The sequence below is a fragment of the Carya illinoinensis genome, chromosome 11 (genome assembly GCF_018687715.1).
Source record: "Carya illinoinensis cultivar Pawnee chromosome 11, C.illinoinensisPawnee_v1, whole genome shotgun sequence".
Classification (NCBI taxonomy): domain Eukaryota; kingdom Viridiplantae; phylum Streptophyta; class Magnoliopsida; order Fagales; family Juglandaceae; genus Carya; species Carya illinoinensis.
The window spans coordinates 40,447,191-40,467,195 of NC_056762.1; the positions used below are offsets into that span (position 1 = coordinate 40,447,191).

Genomic DNA, 20,005 nt, shown 5'->3' on the forward strand with positions numbered 1-20,005 from the left:
ATGGTAACTTATATAGTAACTTATAGTAAATTAGTAATGTAAATTAACTATATAAAGTATGGTAACTTATATAGTAACTATATTAACTTATAGTAACTTATAGTAAATTAGTAATATAAATTAACTATATAAGGTATAGTAATTAGTAACTTATAGTGTAACTAATAACTATATTAACTTATAGTAACTTACTAACTTATAGTAAATTAGTAATGTAAATTAACTCATAGTAACTATATTAACTTATATTATTCATTATAATGTTTATAGATTATTATTTATTAGATGTTAATATATTGATAACAAATATTTTTATAAAATATGCACAATATCGGAGTCGGAGTCGGAGTAGAAGTCAGAGTCGGAGTCGGATTGGAAGTCGGAGTCGGAGTTGGATTGTAAGTCGGAGTCGGTGTGTCGGAGTCGGAGTCGGGACACCTCTATCTCCGACTCCGACTCCGACTTCCAGGGAGAAAAAAACTCCGACTTCGACTCCAACTCATCGGAGTCGGAGTGGAGTCGAAGTCGGAGTCGGATTTTCAGATTTCTGCTCAGCCCTAGCGTTGATGAGCCCTGCGCCTTGGGCCATGGGCTGTGCAAGGCCGCAGTACCTGTGGTGCGGCTATGCCTTGTGTTGACTGGGCCGCACGCCTTGGCACATGTGGAGGCCTATCCTCTTAATAAATCATTAAAATTCATTCTTGATTGAAATAGGGGTGGTTCAAACTTCAAACTCCTTCCATCAGAAGGTCAGTGCATGGTGGCGCTCAATACTATACGCCATTGAATGGTTAATGTTATATATACAGACCCAATTTATTAAAACCATAAGCCATCGCCTATAAACTTTTTATAATCTCTCTCTTTTCAAAATAATTCATGACTTTTAAAATAAATTCTAAAATATTATTAATAATAAAAATAATTATTTTAAAAATATCTCCAACATTTATAACTAAATATTGGCACCTTGCACCACAAAAGAGTGGGTCACTAATTGAGAAAAATAGAGATCATAGCTTCACTCATAGTCATTGACATGCTATCAATGCAATATGTAATCATGAAATCTCCATAACCTTGACCTCTCAACTTGCTTTCTACATTTCTTTTTGCCCCAATATTAGTTCCTCAAGATCAGTTCTACTAGTTGTAAATTGTGTCTAGATCATACATTATTGATTATGATACTTATTATAGTTATAAAAAATAAAAGCACACTTTTTTATACAAACTAATCTGACTAATTTCCACATTGGTAATAAATTTGGGCATCAATATACAGGCATTTTTTCTTTCATTTGTACTAAAGTACTTGATCCTCATTGTGCTGCCACGAAATTCAGAATCCCCAAATTCAGTTCTTCAATCCCCACCTTATAATATTTGATAAAGAAAATTAATTTTTAGGCTATCTAAATTGCAAGTACTGACATGTGTTCCATACCAACATACAAAATTGGTTGACCACTTTTCCTTTGCTTTGGATAAAAATAGGACATCAGACTTACCCAGCATATTAATGGTCCTCCTGAGATAGACATATTGAATTGGAATGTGCTCCATAAAATATAATTTCTATTTTTAATGCCATTGGCATTGACTTTGTTAAATTTTAAAATATAGCTATTTTTTTACTTTTTTGCTGGATTAGATTAGCCAATAGCAGAAATATGAAATTTTGAACTACAGTAATTCAGTCTCCCTGAACATATTTGGCGAGTTACTATTCACTAACAAAATTCATTTTTTATCCCATTAAATCTCATCAATTGGCTTTTTTCTTTCCCTCCTTTTTCTATTCTGTTTCTTTTGGGCTTTCCTTATTTATGGTTAGTCACTAACCCAGATGAGTTTCCTTTTTTTTATGATTTTCCTTTGTTTGTTGGATCAATAGGTTAAAAAAAAATTAGTTGAAAAATAATAATTTAAGAAAAAATTAAATTATTAATTAATATATGGTTAGTGTAGTTATAAAATATGAAAAAAAATTAAGAATTTTATTATTAAAAAATAATATTATATTACTATTTTAATTAATCTAACGTCAGGTTATGGTTTGAATGGTTTTAATTTTATGAAAAATATGTATTTTTAATTAAATTTTAAAAATAAATTTAATGAAGCCATTCATTATTGAGCTCGGTCTTGGGATTTCTTGTTGGATGTAGGGCCCTAACATTAGGGTCAGCCACTCTCAATTGCATTTAATGCGGTCATTCTTCCAAGGGATAGAATCTCGACATGTCCACCTCTCATTAATACTTGATGATTGGCGACCTGCTAGTTCCTTCTCCCTCCCTTAGATCTTTGAGCTTGTTTGGGCCTTCCCCTGCTGGGGATCATGTGCCCAAAGTGTGGCGGGCTTGGGCCTGACCTAGTTGAGTGCAAAACCACTTTCCATATAGGTTTTTTAATTTTCTTTATTCTTGTTTGTGTTGACATTTATGATATATCTATATATGATCTGTCTTCCAGATAAAGAACTAGGTATCAGGAAAATGATAAACCTATCAGATACTTCTCTCTGTACACACTCTGCTTTCTATCTCTCCCTCTTCAATCTTTGCTCAAAACTTGGCTACGCTTTTGTGATTCGTTAACCTGGAAGATTTGAGGTAACCTTTTTCAACCTTGATTCTTCAAATTCCTTTATATTTGTGCTTCCATTTGATTTCAATCTAATGGGTTTATCAAAGTTGAGATTCAATTCACTCCTTCAAAATCTCTATATCTGCTTCAAATTTCCTTGAAATGTTATCAAAAGAAGACGACAATATCTTGAGAAGACAAAACATGAGTACAACAATACAAGCAATAACTTGGGTCTTTCTCTATGTATTTGGGTCTGGTTTTGCTTCTAACTCACTTGAAATTTATAAACTTTAGCTGGAAAAGAATGAGAATGGATAAAGCATATCAAACCCAGAAGTATAACAATAGCGGGAGTGGTGGTGGTGGTGGTGGTGGTATCAGCGACATTGTTAGATCTTAAAAGAATCCAAAGCAAAAGAAAGCCCCACAGAGAGGACTTAGGGCTTGAAAAGATCAGGCTAGAAGAACAGCAAAAGAAAGATGTAGCTGCAATTTTGTCACCACCAGTGTAATAACCCAGCCCCAACCCAAACCTATATTATTTTTAAGCCCTGGCCTAATCTGCCCTAATCCCTACATTTTTTTCTCCCTTTTCTCTTCCCTCGCTTCTTCCCTCTGTAGCCCCCCTCCTTGCCCCAGACACAATCTCTTCTACACAAACCTCCCTCAATATTCCACTCTCTCTGTTGCTCCCTCTCCCTCTCCCTTTAGGTGTTTCCAACCATTGCGGCCAGTATGTGATGCCACTGCCTCCCTCTCCTGGTTGCTGACGTTGCGGTAACCCTTTGTATGTCACTCTTGTGTTCTGTGTGTGTGTGTGTGTGTGTGTGTGTGTGTGTGTGTAAGTCTTTGTTAATCTTTCTCTCATGCTTTCAGTTTCATTTTTTGCATCACCACCTCGCAGTGGCCACCTCTAGAAGGCTTATATCCTGCCTAGTCCTGTCGTACCGAGCCCCTGTCCATGTCTCTGTTTCGTTCCTTTTCCCCTCATTGACACCGACTCTCTCTCTCTCTCTCTCTCTCTCTCTCTCTCTCTCTCTCTCACAATTTTGGGTCGCCATTGACAGAGGGCACCAGAGTCAATGTGTGCCTCTTGCCGTCAAGGTATTTTCTTTCTTCAAATTCGTCTGATCAATTTTGTCTGTAGTGTATTATTCCACTATTTTGAAATCGGTTTTGACATTTCCCTTGTGTCAAAGGGCATCACAAACACCCCAGGCAGTGCCCTTGTTCTCAAGTTTGACAGATCATTGCGACGTGATTTGGCTAAGGTAGGCCGAACGTTATTCTTGCAAGGAGTGGCTCTACAACCACCTACTCAGGACCCAAATTTGGGTCCATCCCATAAATTGTGGGATGGCGTTCCAATGTGCTGGGAGTCCCCAGTTTTGGGCATTTGACCCAAGTCATTACAAACCCGAGGCACTAAATTTTGGAATGTTTTGGTTGATGGCTATTTCATATCTATAGTTCAGCATTAGAATTTTATTAGTTAGAATGGTGGTCTTAGTGTGAGCTACTAATATTAGTGGTATTTCCGGATTAGGTTGTGACACTACTATCAATCGAGTGCAAAGCTTAGATAGTATACTACAAAAGTTAAGTAAGCAATGTTCCTATGCTAGACCTTTTCAAAAATTGACTGTGGTTGATTTTACAAAAAACAATTGCATATTTCTGTTATAGAACCAACCTCCGTTATTTTTCTGCACTAGTATCTGTTTTGAACTTTTCAAATCTGACATTTTATCATGACTGATGTAGATATAAGAATTTTTTGTACTATGTTTCTCTATTTCATAAAACATGAATATGAAGTCTAAAATATTTATTCTAAGTATATGATATTTATCTGCTTAGTATTATATTATGATATGATATTGTATCTAAAAAAATCCTGAGGAATAAATTTCTGTTTTGCTTTGGTCATGGCCATGCCACAGGTAATAGTAGTGGCCTCTGGCTCTTCCACGAGTGATAGTAGTGGCATTCAACCCTACCACGGGTGATAGTAGTGGCCTCCAGCCCTACCACGGGTAATAGTAGTAGTCTCCACCCTACCATGGGTTATAGTAGTGGCATTTGTTTGAGTGCTACCCATTTTGATGATAGAGAGATTTATGTTCTACATGGTTATCTGCAGATTGGACAACCCTGTCAATGGGGTAAACATAGCTTCTATTTTGAGTACATTACTTTGGTGACAAAACAATGATTTATGTCCTGCTTGGTTATACACAGACATGCACCACCCTACCACAGGAGTAAACATGACCTCTATTTTCGTTTTTGATGTTTTTCAGTTCCTTGTACCTAAGTCTATTATTATTGTAATGAAATGTTTCAAAAAATAATATTGCCATATGTTTTTGGACTATTTGTTTCTTCATTTTGTAACTGGCTTATGTTTACACAATGGTATATGTTTGCAGCTTACTGAATTGTTGATAACTCACTCAATTATTTTCATTATTTTTTAGATGACTATGAGATTTCAACTAGGGAACAGGAATAAGAAGCGTGGGCGAGATTAGTTGAGTGTAGAGAAATAAGTGCCAAAAGGTACAAGTGATTAGTGGAGACACTTGTTTAGAAAATTTGTTATTTTTCTTTGAGTAGCATTTTGGAATGTTGATGACTTTTATTGAAACTTCGGGAATATTTTATTATCTATGTTGGAGAAATTCTTGGATGCTGGGTTTTACACGTTATAGAGGTGCTTCTTTTGTTATTTGAAGTTGTATCTATATTGTTGGGATGTGATTTTAGGTGATAGGAAGTAACTCCTTGGCCCTCGGCGTATGGGGCGTTACAACCAGCTTAAGTATCACAAAGAAAATCTTCCTTTTTGTCTTTGCCAATTCCAACTTATCACCATTCTAATCCATCTTCATGCTCAATTCACTTTCCTTATCCATCCTTGCCTGATCTTTCACCGCGAAATTTGTTAATCCGGCCACCTCAACCGGCTCAAAACAACAATGAAAAAAAATTCAAGCACGGTAAATAGAGGTGGGTTTGAAGTCGAAAGGTTGGGATTTCAGTTCCTGGGCAAGACATTGTACCAAAATTGTGGAACTCTCACGGATATATTCCAAAAAAGGAGAATTCTGGCATGAATCCAGAATTCTAACAACCATATATGGCTTCCCCCTACTTTAATGAAAAGACACAACAATATCAACAACAGCTAATGGTTAAAATATTGAAAAATTTTATACGCTACACTGTCATCTAACTTTCATCTCTCTAAATAAGATGTGGTATATTTATCATTATTGAATAATCATTTATTGAATCATTCTTTATCATCTCATGATGATAAATACGTCATATCTTATTTAGTAGGATGAAAGTAATATAAGATTATGGTGTATGGAATAATTCTAACATATTTGCTGCATATGTGTGTTTTTCAGCTTTTGGGGCAAAAAAGTTTTCATCCCCTTAATCCATTATTACTCCATTAATTTGTTTTTGCAACTCCTTTTAGTTTTGGATTTAAATAGGACTTTGGTGTATGAAAATTGTAGGTGAATGCGTCATCAGGGTACTTCCGTCATGTGTACTAAATTTTCAGATGGAGCCCCCTTCAAACCAAAGCTGTTATTGCAACTATGCACCTACGTGGCCTCCTGAGGAAGAGAGGGTACGTAAACGCAAAACCTGCATATATATCATCTTCTATTTTTGCACTATTATGCTCGGGATCAATTTTATTTTATAAAAATTTTATATGTAGTCATTTTTATAGATATTTTTATATATTTTATTGATGTGATTGGTTATGTATTTAAAAAATTAATGGAGCCAATTACATTAATGAAGTACGTAAAAAATATGTAAAAGTGACTGTATGTAACATTATTAGCTTTTTATTCTATTATCTACTCATTATATTTTTTTATTAACTTTAAAACAAAACACAAAATAATTACTTTATATTCTATTACTGCATTATGCTAGGGAATTTATTTTATTATCTAATAATTAGAACCTTTACAAATTTTAAAATAAAACACAAAAATCAACACAATTTTTTAACATTTTAAAATAAAAATAGTATTAAAAAAATATTTGAACAATTTTTTAATTCTATAATATTTTTATTCAATTTTTTCTTTCTCATTTCCTAAAATCCGATAAAATATCTTAATTAAAATTATTTCACTACTACTTACAACTCATTTTACTAATATTCACACATGATTTTGAAGTACTGTAAATGTCTAGACGAGTCATAAATATAAACCAGGACGCTTAAATGTATTACAAAATAAATAGTAGCATCTGATGGAATAGAAACAACCTCGGTTCTTCGTACAGGAAATGGAATATATCCGTGAATCTATGGCCAGTCCAGAACATAGCGAAGAACATAGATCAGGACGAGGGACAACGGGTAAAGTAGGAAAGCTACAAGAGCTGTCCATTTAGGGAAATCTTGTTTGCTGAAGCTGGCGAAGCAACCCACCACAACGCAGACAATAATAATAACCAGCACTTCAGATGAGAAATCCCATGCCAGTCCCCTAATGTTAACAAGGGCTAAGAACACTGAGAGGCAGAGGACATTATTCATTATTACTGACCCGTATAGCTGCATGCACCAACAAATATATGCATTATAATCACTTCAAATCAAATCAATTATGAATAACATTGACATCCACATTTTGGCTGATTGTTTTCATTTTGCTAAGACACCAAAAACACTATTTGGTATATATATCTTGAAAAGTGATCTATAATTTATTCGGCATTCCACCCTATAGAACAAGCATTAAACATTGATATGAAGAGTGAGGGATGAGAAACGAACCACGGTAAATGTTAAGTTGGCAGTTTCACCTTTGTGACGGCTAGCAGTTATAACTGCTGACACGACTTCGCTTAAGTTGGTAGCCAAAGGCAGCGCGATGAAGGAGACGAAGAAAGAAGGAATACTGGTGGCATCAGCAAAGTTATCAACAGCTTCTACCAAGGGGTCAGCAAATGCGACAGCAATGAGAGTTCCCAGCAACAACAATAGCACTGCTTTGATAGAGGTAGTCGGTATATTCGTTGCCCTCTTTAGCCGTTCAGAAACGCCATCGACAAACTCTTTCTTGTTAATGTGACCATCTTGGGATGTATCAAAATCTCTCATTAATTTATCTACAGCATCATTCTTATTCAGGTCAATCTCTTCAAATCTAATTCCAAGAACCAATGCTCTCAATTCATTATGTGAAATTTTTCCATCGCGATTTGTGTCTACTGCAGAAAACAACCTGTCATGATATTGAACAGAATTCAGCAAATACCAATAAAAACTTTGTAATGGGAAAAAAACTGTTACGAAGTTTAACGAAATCAAGAGTTAAAAAAAAAAAACTAACCTTTTAATGCCTTCCTCATCAGGTTCACCAAGATCATTGAGCAGCCTTTCCGACTGCCACTTGTGCATCACAGAAGAAATTTTGCTCTTGTGGATCCAAGGTTCAAAAACCTGCAGAACGTTTTCAATGTTATCCATCCAACAACCAAAGCTCTCAATTCACTATATACAAAAGGAGTGAGTTTGGGATTATGGTAATGGAGTGTTCCTCGCCTTCAAATTCCCTTGGCAACGGTGAACAGGGAAAAAAACAGAAAACCTTGGCCCCAATGTGCACTGTCCCAAGTCTCTAAAGAGGAGCTAAGGAATCAAAGCTGCTGATTTTAATTAATACATGGTTGAAGTCCGGTTTGGGAATGGCAAGAGTTTTAGAAAAGAATTTGGAGCTTGCCATGAACGCTAAACTATTGAGCTACTTTTTGGGTTTGACAAAAACTTGAAACATTGTTAAACTAAACTTGTAAACTGCATGCGCCTAACTTGTCAAATGCTTCTTGCAGCTTTAATGACTTAGTTTTAGATGCCAAGGTTTTGCACTTGCCACACCCGCTTAAGAATAAGAGAGGAATTCGATGTAAATACCATATATTTGGTTTGACCCTATTCCACATAAAATCTGATTAAGATTTTGACCTCACAGTATGCAAGTGGTGAAATTTAATTTCCTGCCAAGTAATTTTAAAGAAAGAGTCCTAAAGCACACCTCAAGCTTTAACAATCTGATCATGGACCAGTTTGGCTGTTTATCAGGTCAATAAGATAAACTGGAGCCCAAAAGCAGGTCTTTGATTCTTGTTGACTTTTGCTCCTTTATTTAAGTCTAATATGGGTAGAAAGTGAAGGAGAAGCAAATGTCCAAGCTTATATAAGGAGGCTTAGGCTCCTTGATTTATGTACACCAATTGAAAGTTTATGTAATAATTTTTGACTTTAGTTAAATTCTTTTATTGAACATTTTGTGTGAAATGGGAAGATGTGAGAAGTTAAAGTTTTGCTAGTGGGAAGCTTTGTGGGTGTATTTGGGGTGATGAAAAAAATTGTGTGATTGTAATAATTTTTTACATAGTGAATTTTTTTCTCTAGGTCTGATGGTTTTTCTCCTGTTTAGAAGTTTCCACGTAAATATCTTGTGTTGTTATTATTTCTCTATTTTTCTTGTTATTCCTACAAATGGTAGATCCTAAAGGGTTGAATTTGAGAGGCCTAAATTTTCAACAATTGGTATCAGAGCCACTAAGTTCTTTTTGTGGGGTAGAGCTTTGGTGTGATAGTGTGGATACGTACTGTTTAAGGAGGTTTTGTCTAGGAGATTGAAAATTTTAAGCATGTCTATTGTGTTCCTCCAATCTTTCCTGTGAACTTACTAGTGAAGTATTATTTATTTTTACGGTAAATTCATCAAAACAATATCAGGAAGTAGGTTTTCAAATCCTATCAGATTTGAGGTAGAGAAATTTGATGGGAGAATCAATTTTGGCTTGTGCAAGTACAAGTCAAGGATGTCTGGATTTAATCAGGATTGCACAAGGCATTGAAGGGTAGACCAACCCTTGAAGTCAGCAGTGATACTAGTATGACTGGTGAAAAGAGTATATATAGAATGAACGATGAAGATTAGGAGGATTTGAATTTGAGAACAGCAAGTGCGATACGTCTGTGCTTGGCCAAGAATGTTCTTGCAAATATGTATGGAATATCTATGATAAAGGAATTTTGGAAAAAACTTGAAGAGTTGTATCAGACAAAGGGCGTCTCAAATTGTGTGTACCTAAAGGAGCAGTTTCATACACTGTGAATGAGTGAATGTACAACTATTTCAAATCATTTAAGCTTTCTTAATGGCATTGTTGCTGAGATAGAATCTATTAGAATTAAAATTGATGATGAGGATCAAGTCTTGAGACTCATTTAGTTTCTACCACCTTCCTATGAGCACATGAAGTCTATTTTGATACATAGGAAGGAGAAAATAATTTTTTTCAGATGTTACTAGTAAAATCTTTTTTGAAGAGAGAAGACTAGGTAGTGGAAGTAATATTCTACTTGAGAACTTAGTAATGGTAGCAGCTAGAAAAGGGAAGATGAATAACTCCATGAAGAAGAAAGTAGTCTGCTAGGGTGTGGACAATCTAGGCATGTCAAGAAAAATGGTCTAAGAGCTGGAGCAGGTTCGGCAAGTTACTCCAAGTCAGTAAATGTAGATACTGGAAATGATGCTAACATTGTGTCTCTTTTCATGGAAGACTTTGATCTCTAAAAAGGAACATGTACGTCCTCATGACATGCCGTTAATTCCCAAAAGTTGTCATGATAGAGGATGTGTTAATATTAGCTGGTCCAGGAGTTTGCATACAGGCATTAGTTTGGCATTGATGTAGGGTGTGTGGTGGAAATTCATGTTGATGGCTAATGAACTTCCAGAAAAGTCAAAAGTGGAAGTTACACCATAATTTTTAGTAAGGTTATTTTCGACATGAGCTGAAGTGAAATACTTGAAATTTGTTTATTCTAAGTGGATATGCTTTTATGGTGAAACATGATAGCAGAAGTTATGAAGATCTCCATTAAGGTGGAGCTTAGCTGTGGAACCAATCAAAGTCGCAAGGTGAATATTGTTGACTTTTGCTCATTTACTTTAGTCCCACATAGGTGGGAAGTGAACGAGGAGCAAATGTCCAAGCCTATATAAGGATGCTTGAGCTCCTTGATTTATGTACATTAATTGAAAGCTTATCTAATAACTTTTGGCTTTAGTTAAATTCCTTTGTTGACCCTTTTGTGTAAAAGGAGAAGAGATGAGAAGTTAAAGTTTTGCTAGTGGGAAGTTTTGTGGGTGTATTTGGGTGAGGAGAAAATTATGTGATTGTAATAACTTTTCATATAGTGGATTTTCTTCTTTAGATCTAGTGGTTTTTCTCATGTTTAGGAGTTTCCACATAAATATCTTGTATTATTATTAATTTTCTATTTTTCTTATTATTCTTGTAAAGGGTAGATCTTAGGAGGTAAATATGAGAGGTCCAAATTTTCAACAATTCTAACTAGCTAGAGTACAGGTCATGTTTAATAATTCTGCCTACAACCCTCAGTAGAACAAATTTCCAGAGTTTCCACGTAAGACAAAAAGGGCCATTCAATATGATCCACAGGAGAATGAAAAATTTAGATAAGGATGGTAATGAAACTGTACAGAAAATATAATAATGCATGGACACATTTACTTGATAAAGACAATAGGAAATCAATAGTAGGAGAGAGAAAATAAGCGCAATCCAGACTGCCAAGTGCTTCCATAAGGTTGAACTGAGAACTTGTGGTATTTGAATGATTAAAAATGGGATGACAGAAATCAACATAATCCAAGCACATGGTCTAGCATCCCCATGAGTAGTAACGTCCCCATCAGTAGTACAAGCACTCGATTCTGCAACCATGGGGATTTTATTAGGTCATGAATCCATCTAACACGTTTAATCCTATAGTTAAAATGAAGTTCACTCTACATGAAACATAAACAAACGATTCATATGTCTAGAATAATAACTTAAACATCCATTCATAACTCTCACAAGTTCACAATGCAATACAGTTTGATGGATGGCATAATTTACGCATGTCTACTACTGGTAAAATATAAAATAAATAATAAAATCTACATCTTCTTATCAGTTTAAGGTTTTGAGACAAGTTTTGATTTCATATGGAATCGGAATAAAAGTCTTGAGTTTGAATCTTGACTATACACTCTAGCCCTATTTAATTAAATATTAATATACGAGTTGGGCCACTCATTGAGGGAGAGTTTGGCCCACACGTGAGGGGGAGTGTTAAGATATAAAATAAATAATAAAATCTACATCTTTCTATCAACTTAAGCTTTTGGGATTAGCGATGATTTCACAACTACATATCGGTGGATCCCAAGTAATCAAAAAGAGAAATGCTTTAGTCATAAATGGATCTTACAAAAATAAGTTGACAAAATGGTGCAGCTTGATATGATATATTATATAATAAAACTACTTTTATTGTAAAGTAAATTTAACATATCATATATAGCCATGTCAGTTCGTGACTTTACTTTTGTGGAATTTTTTGTGGGATCTAGAAAAAAACCGAAGGACATACATACCAGTTGAGTTAGTATCTTGTAAATCTTGTGCAACTCCATCAACGAGATTGCACTTGCCAACAATAATGCATATTCCCCATATTATCGTAAGAAACAGAATAGTTGAACCAGCTAGCAAGCCCATACCAACAGAAACTTGACTTTCAGCAGTTTTTGTGCTTCCTGAAAGGCCGGATACTATACAAGGCAAGAGATCATGATAAGAAGAATTAGAAAATTAAATCAATCAAAAAGTGGAGAATTTTCAATGGCTCTGACAGATAAAATGCAGTAAGAAAGAGGTAGATAATAAAATCAAATTTGTAAAGATAAATTCTTCGATTGAGAAACAAACAGATTCAAAATATTTACACAAAACGATATATAACATACGAACATGACTAATCAGTAACTGGTCAGACCTTTTGAGCACAATGAACCAAACGAAAGCGTATATGACATCTAAGCAAACTAAAATTAGCAATTTTTGAAGAAGTTTGAGCTTTAACTCACAGTACCCTAATTGAGCTATGATAACTAATTTATTGGTCAAATTAATATAATCATTTAAAAAAAAATTTAAAGGATAAAATACAATCACGCCGAAAGCTTCAAGAAGTTCCATTTTAATCGTGTTTGAAACCTTTTTAATGAAAGTTATATGAAACTCAATAGTTGCTGAGAAAATCTAAAAGAAAGGAGAAAGGAAAGAAAGAAAGAAAGAAACTCGACATGTTAACATTAACTTCCAAGTTTTAAAATTTTCTTCTCCTTTGCAACAGACCATTAACAGACCAAAGAAACAAAAAGAAAAAATAGATCCAAATTACAATTTTTTCACAAAATAAATAGAGAAAAATAGGAAAGTGAATGAAAGTGTGCACCGAGAATAAGCATGGCATCCGGAAGGGCGCCGAGGATTGGAAGGAACAAACCGCCGACAATAGCAGGGCCAAGAATCTTTAACAAGTGCTCGCTGCCATAGGACAAACAGGTGGCGGAGAGGTACATGAGGAAGTCATAGACGAGGATGAGGAAGATATTTCCGAGGATGGTGGTGGTGCAGGGCAAGAAGCCGTAGGTCTGCTCGCAAGTGGACTCGTCAGAGAAGGAAGAGGACCGGTTGAGAGCGAGGTAGGGCTGGCCACGGAGCTGCTGGACCCCATCGGAGACTAGATCAGAGGATAAAGAGAAGTACGTGCTGTGGGTGATGAAGCGGCCATTAGAGGGATCGCATAAGATCAGGAAGAAGAAGAGGAGGAAGGAGAGGGTTAGATGCTTGGACATTGCCTTAGCCTAAGAAGAAGGTTTTTAGGCCGGAGGTGGGGATTTTTGGGGAGTGTTGATCAGTTACACAACTCAGAGTGAGCTTCTGGTATTGTTTTGTGCGGCCATGATCATCACTGCATATATACATATGACATACTTGCACATAGAATGTGGTGAGAGGGAGAAGAGGGTCGAAGACCTTACTAGTACGTTGACTTTGGCTTACGTTCACGTAAAAATTCACCCGATAATATTTTTGAAAATTGAATGATAAGATTTTTTTAATTAAAAAATAAAAATTGAATTAAAAAATCTATAAAATCTAAATCCAATGTCATATTGATCACAGCAAGCTCGTCCCTTTTTAATTTGTCCAAGAGGTTATTTTCAAACGTGAAAATTTAACCTTATATATATAATTAAAAGCCCACATTAATTACATTAATATTTGCTAGCACGTACAAATTTGCAATTGACTCTGACTTAAGTGGAAAACACTAAAGTCACAGCTGCTGGCTCCTGTTAGGGGTTATTGTTGGTTAACTTTTTTTTTATTTTTTTTAAAGATTAAGAAAAAATTATTTAAAATTATTATAAATTTTTTATATTTTTTAAAAATATTTAAAACTGATTTGAAAAATACAAACAATTTTTTTTTTTCACTTAACGGTAGCTCCCAGTGATGCTGGAGCACCGAGATTAACATTATAAAATGAGTTTTGTTACATATAAGCAAAGTCGCGTACTAATTTGCGTATCAATACTGATTATTTCATACTTAAAAGTTAAATTAATACTGTTTTCAATCAAATCTACTTTTTGACCAATCACACTAAATTAGTGCATATATTAGTGTACAAGTGTATTTACAACTAGACTTTTCTTTATAAAATTTCCACGTCATGATGTCCTTTCGATCACATCGATCAACTTCAATGTACAAACACAATTTTTCCTAAACATGGCCTGCCACGTGTAGAATACGGTCCACACTGACGAAGACATATCTTCTTTGTTTTTGTTTTTAAAGTTTGAGTACTTCTATATGCAAACACACGGCGCACCACATGCGGACGAAATCTGATGTGGCAACTTAAAATAAAGAGGAAAAAAAAAAAGAAAAAAAAAAAAGAAAGACGGAAACAAGAAAAAGTGGGAAATGGAAAAGTATCTTTTTCACCGTTTCATTCGTCCCGTACGTAGTTCTTGCGCGAGAGCTTCCCCGACCAATCACGTACAATTTTCGATGAATCTTCTCCACCATTTTCAGTGTGACGACCAACTCTCTCATCAGTTAATTTTATTTTCATCTATCCGTCACTTTCTCTATTTTAATCCTCAAGTGGTCTCCATTTTTTTGACAGGTTTGAGGTTTCTCAATTGGTCTCTGTTCCAATCTATTTTATACCATTAGAGTACATGGTAATCTCAGAAGGAAAATCTCACGTAGCATTCGAGTTTCAGATGTAAAAATGTGCTTCCCGAAAAGGTATTTTTAGTTTTCTTGTTTGTTTGAAAATAAGCATGTAACTTTTTACCATTTTTTTACTCTTATATAACGAGGTGGTGTTTTCCTTTACCTTACAAAGTGTTATTTATTTTGGTTTACAACCAAACGTAGTGTACATAGCTGCTGATCGAGGAAACCAGTAGAAGAAGGGGGGGTTGAGGCTGCGTTGGTTGGTTTCCTGAAAACAGGGGAGATTGAGGCTAGAGTGAGGGTCGGAAGCTTGTTGGAATAGAAGGTAATTTTTCCTGACTTGGGATTGAGTTGATTAGTCAAGTAGAAAGTAGTGAAATAATCGGCCCTCATATCTCAAAAACATTACAAAAGTGTTATACAGGGCATTATTAGCAACCAACATCTCTCTTCTTTTTTTTTTCGAAATATTTCTCCTGTTTTATCCATCCCGGTTCTTCGTCTTAGTTTGGCAAAATGAAAGTGAATGTATTGTTAGAACCAATATTTGTGAAGTAACCAATATAACACTGGCTAGCTTAGCACCTATGTTAAGCTCTGTGTTAATGAGGAAACAGGACCAGATTAGCTAGTTGGTTGTTATACTAACATAGACTGGTGACTGCATTAAGGCACCCATCCCATCTCATGCTTATACAACTAGTTGGATATCACGGGACCATCAATCCTATACTAACGTGAGACTGGTGAAGACAATTGCTTAATACACAAGAATTTGTGAAACCATGGTAATTCATGGAAAGTTCTCATTCCAAAATAAAGCTAGAGTTGAACTCCAATTTGATACATAGTCGAAAGGAGGGAAAAATAGGTTACAATTTGATAAATGAGATGTACGTGCTTGCTCTTCTTCTTCTTCTTTGCCCTTTTTGTTTTTATTTAATAATTTTATTTTTTTATATTTTGCTTAGGAAAAAAAAATATAGTGTGCATCTATTCATACATACAAGCTCTGTTAATAGAGTTTGCACATTCATCAAACTATGAAAAACTGAACGCGGTCAATAGTAACGTAGAAGACATAATTTTCATATTTAGTCTTGTACTACTATCTATTTTAGCTAGAACTAGCATGCATATAAACTCTACATATGCAATCATGCATGGTTGTATGTATTAAGTCCTCTTGATAAAAAGTTGCGGCCATATCAATTTAGTTTCTAAATGATACATTATTCTGAGCATATATAATATCTATTACTGTATATTGCTACCAATGGGTTTAGGTAATATAAAGCTTATCTCCAAATTATTTATTGCATTTTATATAATTTATATAAGCTGATTTTTAATGTATAAATCTATTCTCTAGATGGAGAAAGGGAAGGAGCATGCATCTTCCTCTACACCTCCTACCGCACATCCAGAAATAAATCCTCTGTCCCAGGTAGGAATTTATCGCTTTTCGGCATATTAAGCTTTTATAGCATTATCATTACTGGTTTTGTTCCGTAGTTGGCACGAGTACATCTCTATTTCATAATCATTTTTATTTTATATGTTAGGCGATACCAATACCATTTTATCCGGGTTTGTCAAACTATATGCATGGTTTCCATCCACCAATGCCACATGCGTGGTTACCACCATTTGTGGAGCATCCTGATGCAAACCCATCTACATGGACTAGTCAGGTGAGGATACTTCATTTCTTAAGTACAGTGGTTATTTTTATCAATGTTTGTAATCAATTTCGTGGGTGTAATTGCAGGGAAATCCACTGCCCCCATTTCACTCATCAGCTTTCTCTCCGATTGGTGCTCAGTCGACAACTTCAAGCCATGTGGATGAAATCCAACATATATCACCCGAGTCTACTGGAAAAAGTTTGTCGACTGAGCCTTCTATTCATGATACTGTTGAACCCAATGATGCCGATTAGTCCGGGGATAATGTTGAACTCAAAGATGCCGATCAATCCGGGAGTACAAATATTGAAGGGGCCGATATCGTTGAGGAGCCAAAATTGGGAATGGTGTTTAAATCTGAAGAGGAGTTACTTTCTTACTATAAACGATATGGGCAACAATCCGGTTTTGGGATTATGACACAAAGGAGTCATAGGTTTGAGGATGGGAGCATTAAATATGTCACATTGGGTTGTGCTCGTGGTGGGAAGGCACGAAACCGTACGACAAATGTCGCGAGGCCGCGTCCGACATCAAAGACAGAATGTAAGGCACAGATAAATGTGATGTTTAAAAAAGGGGTGTTGAAGGTGTCGAGTGTTAACAATTCCCATAATCACGGCCTAAGTCCACAAATGTCAAGGTTTTTTCGTTGTAATAGAGAAGTGAGCGAGTCTGTTAAAAGAGTGCTAGATATAAATGATCAGGCTGGGATCAGAATGAACAAGAGTTTTGCCTCTCTTGTACAAGAAGCGTGTGGGTTTGAGAAGTTGCCATTCACTGAAAAAGACTGTCGTAACTATATTGACAAGGCACGCCACCTTCGACTTGGAAAAGGTGGCGCTGGAGCCCTCAGTGAGTACTTTACTCGGATGCAATATAAGAATGACGGGTTCTTTTCACTAATGGATATGGATGATGAAGGGCGGCTGAGGAATGTATTCTGGGCGGATGCACGAAGTAGGGCGGCGTACAAATATTTTGGAGATGTCGTCACATTCGACACGACATATTTGACAAACAGATATGGGATACCGTTTGCACCGTTTGTTGGTGTAAACCACCATGGCCAGTCAATTCTATTGGGGGCTGGATTAATTTCTAGTGAGGATACAGTAACGTTTACATGGTTATTTCAGACTTGGTTGACTTGTATGAATGGTGAAGCTCCCAAGACTATTATCACAGATCAAGATAGAGCCATGAAAAATGTCATTAGTCTCGTTTTTCCAAACAGCCGACACAGATTTTGCTTATGGCACATCTTGAAAAAATTGTCAGAGAAGCTAGGTTCACATGGTGCATACAAAACTGGTTTGAAAAGCCAGTTGCTAAATTGTGTGTATGACTCTGACACAATAGAAGAGTTTGAGGGCTCTTGGGAAGTGTTGATTACAAAGTACAACTTGCAGGAGAATGCTTGGTTGAAGAGTTTATATGCTGAGCGTATGTATTGGGCACCGGTGTTCATGAAACAAGTTTTTTGGGCTGGAATGAGTACAACCCAGCGAAGCGAGAGCATGAATACTTTCTTTGACGGGTATGTTCATGCTAAGACAAACTTAAAAGAGTTTGTCGATCAGTTCGATAATGCATTGAGGAAGAAGATTGAGAGTGAAAGTGAGGCAGACTTCCAATCATTCAACGTCACAATTCCCGTCGTCTCTCCCTCTCCACTTGAGAAGATTTTTCAGGGGATATACACTTGCAATAAATTTAGAGAAGTTCAGAAAGAAGTAATAGGGATGCTTGCAACTCTTCCTACTCTACACCGGAAGGATGGTGTAATTGCGACGTACCATGTAGAAGATGAAGTGGATGTTGAGGATTTCATCAAGGAGGTGACCCACACAGTGTACTTTAATGAGGCCGAATGTGAAGTGAAGTGTTCATGTGCCTTGTTTGAGATGAGAGGGATACTGTGTAGACATGTGTTAGGCATTATGAGAGTTAACAAAGTCCGTTCGGTTCCTGAAAAGTACATACTAGATCGATGGCGGAAAGACATCAAAAGGACATACACTCTTATACGAAGTAGTTATGACTTAGTTGATCAGAGGCCTGAAGTTAGCAGATATTCATGTATCATCAAGAAATGCTATGAAGTAGCCACAAATGCATCTTCATGTGATGAGCACACTGAGGATATGTTAGATAAGTTAGATGCGATGAACTTCGGCTACCGCAAGCACACGACGCTCTCGAAGGTTGTAACTACTGATGCCGACACAATGACAGCTGTGAGTTCTAAGAAAGTATTGACTCCTAATGTAGTCAAAGGAAAAGGTAGACCGCCATCTCTTAGAAAAAAATCAATGATTGAGAAAGTGAAACACACGACGAAGAAGGCTAGTCAAAAAGGAAAGTGTAAACAGGTTAACTAAGTGCACTATTATGAATATTCACACTTTTATACTTTTTATTTTACTATTATAGAGCCATGAGAAGTGAGGAAGTGTTTATTCAGTACTTTAACACCATCTTTTTTTTATCTTTGTAGCCGCATGGAATACAAGGCGTGGATGTTGGAATGTGCAGGAATTTATTTGGACAAGCAGATGTTGGAACAACACAAAATGTTCCAGTTCAGGTGACATTTTCCGGGTTTTCAATGATAGGAGAATTAATTTTTTAAGATAATACATAAACTTTTATACTTTTCACTAATATTCTACTTATGTATTGTTAGCCGTCACAATACACTACCGAAGTGTTGGACTTTAGTGCAACCGAATTAGGCTTTGCAGTGAATGAGACTCAAGAAAGTGTAAATGGTTTTCTTTATGTTTGTCATTCTGTGTAAATGTTCCATAATAAAGTCCTCATGTTGGGTTGATTTTTAAATACTTCTTTATGTTCACAGATGCAAATTGGGTTAGATGGAACCCAGCCGGAATTCATGCATGAGACACAACCGTCACAATAAGTCACTTAATGGGGTTTGTATCTCGAAATTAATGCACTATGTGTAAATTATAATTTGCTCAAATACGTGAGAAGTACCATATTTGCTGTTAATTTATGGGAGCTTTATATATTCTTTATGTTTAGATTTGGAATTCACCTATGGGAGTTTGATGTGTTGAAGGACAGATTTGGTGTGCTGTGGTATCAGTTTTATAATGGGTACATTCATGGAAGTTTTGTACAAAAAAAGGAAGAGTAAGGGGAAGGGTATTGGGCACTCAAGCAACTCGGTGTTATATATTTTTTTCGATGGGCACTCAAGCAGCCCAGATTAGTGAAGCCAAACAGTCTAAAGCACAAATAGCTGTTATATATATTTTTTGTTGGGTAACATCTTGCAATTGTAATTATTTTGTGATAATTTTACTCAAGTTATGGATGAGTGGTTGTTATTATTTTTTGATGAAAAACAACTAGCTCAAATGCAAAGTACTGCATTTATACCATAGGTATATTTGTAAATATTCCACGTTAATATTTGATGGGTACCCTGAGTGGTTGTTATTATTTGCAAGATGAAAATAGACCACTTGTTGATGGGTAACTTGAGTGAATGGTTTGTTGTCTCCTACTAC

The 20,005-nt window shown here is 35.8% G+C and overlaps 2 protein-coding genes and 2 long non-coding RNA genes across 4 annotated transcripts; 3 read left to right on the plus strand and 1 right to left on the minus strand.

Annotated features, from left to right (window-relative positions):
* Positions 1–2,449: 2,449 nt before the first annotated feature.
* LOC122280373 lies at positions 2,450–8,612 on the plus strand. The gene is made up of 6 exons (XR_006229890.1): positions 2,450–2,618; positions 2,890–3,866; positions 5,076–5,157; positions 6,129–6,244; positions 6,922–7,643; positions 7,999–8,612. It is a non-coding gene; the product is annotated as an uncharacterized LOC122280373 (long non-coding RNA).
* Positions 6,944–13,569, minus strand: LOC122280372 (sodium/calcium exchanger NCL-like). Its single transcript, XM_043091249.1, has 6 exons — positions 12,971–13,569; positions 12,108–12,284; positions 11,197–11,399; positions 7,977–8,086; positions 7,418–7,868; positions 6,944–7,195 (listed from the first exon to the last, which is right to left on the minus strand). Exons 1-6 carry the CDS (start codon positions 13,371–13,373, stop codon positions 6,944–6,946), a joined length of 1,596 nt encoding a protein of 531 aa, XP_042947183.1. The 5' UTR covers positions 13,374–13,569.
* Positions 13,570–14,990: 1,421 nt separating this feature from the next.
* On the plus strand, positions 14,991–16,427 carry LOC122281120. Its single transcript, XR_006230157.1, has 3 exons — positions 14,991–15,100; positions 16,148–16,222; positions 16,341–16,427. It is a non-coding gene; the product is annotated as an uncharacterized LOC122281120 (long non-coding RNA).
* A 380-nt stretch (positions 16,428–16,807) lies between these two features.
* LOC122282495 (protein FAR1-RELATED SEQUENCE 5-like) lies at positions 16,808–19,389 on the plus strand. Its single transcript, XM_043094443.1, has 4 exons — positions 16,808–18,838; positions 18,964–19,053; positions 19,153–19,230; positions 19,327–19,389. The coding sequence occupies exons 1-4, from the start codon at positions 16,808–16,810 to the stop codon at positions 19,387–19,389; spliced, it is 2,262 nt and encodes a 753-aa protein (XP_042950377.1).
* The last annotated feature ends 616 nt before the right edge of the window (positions 19,390–20,005 follow it).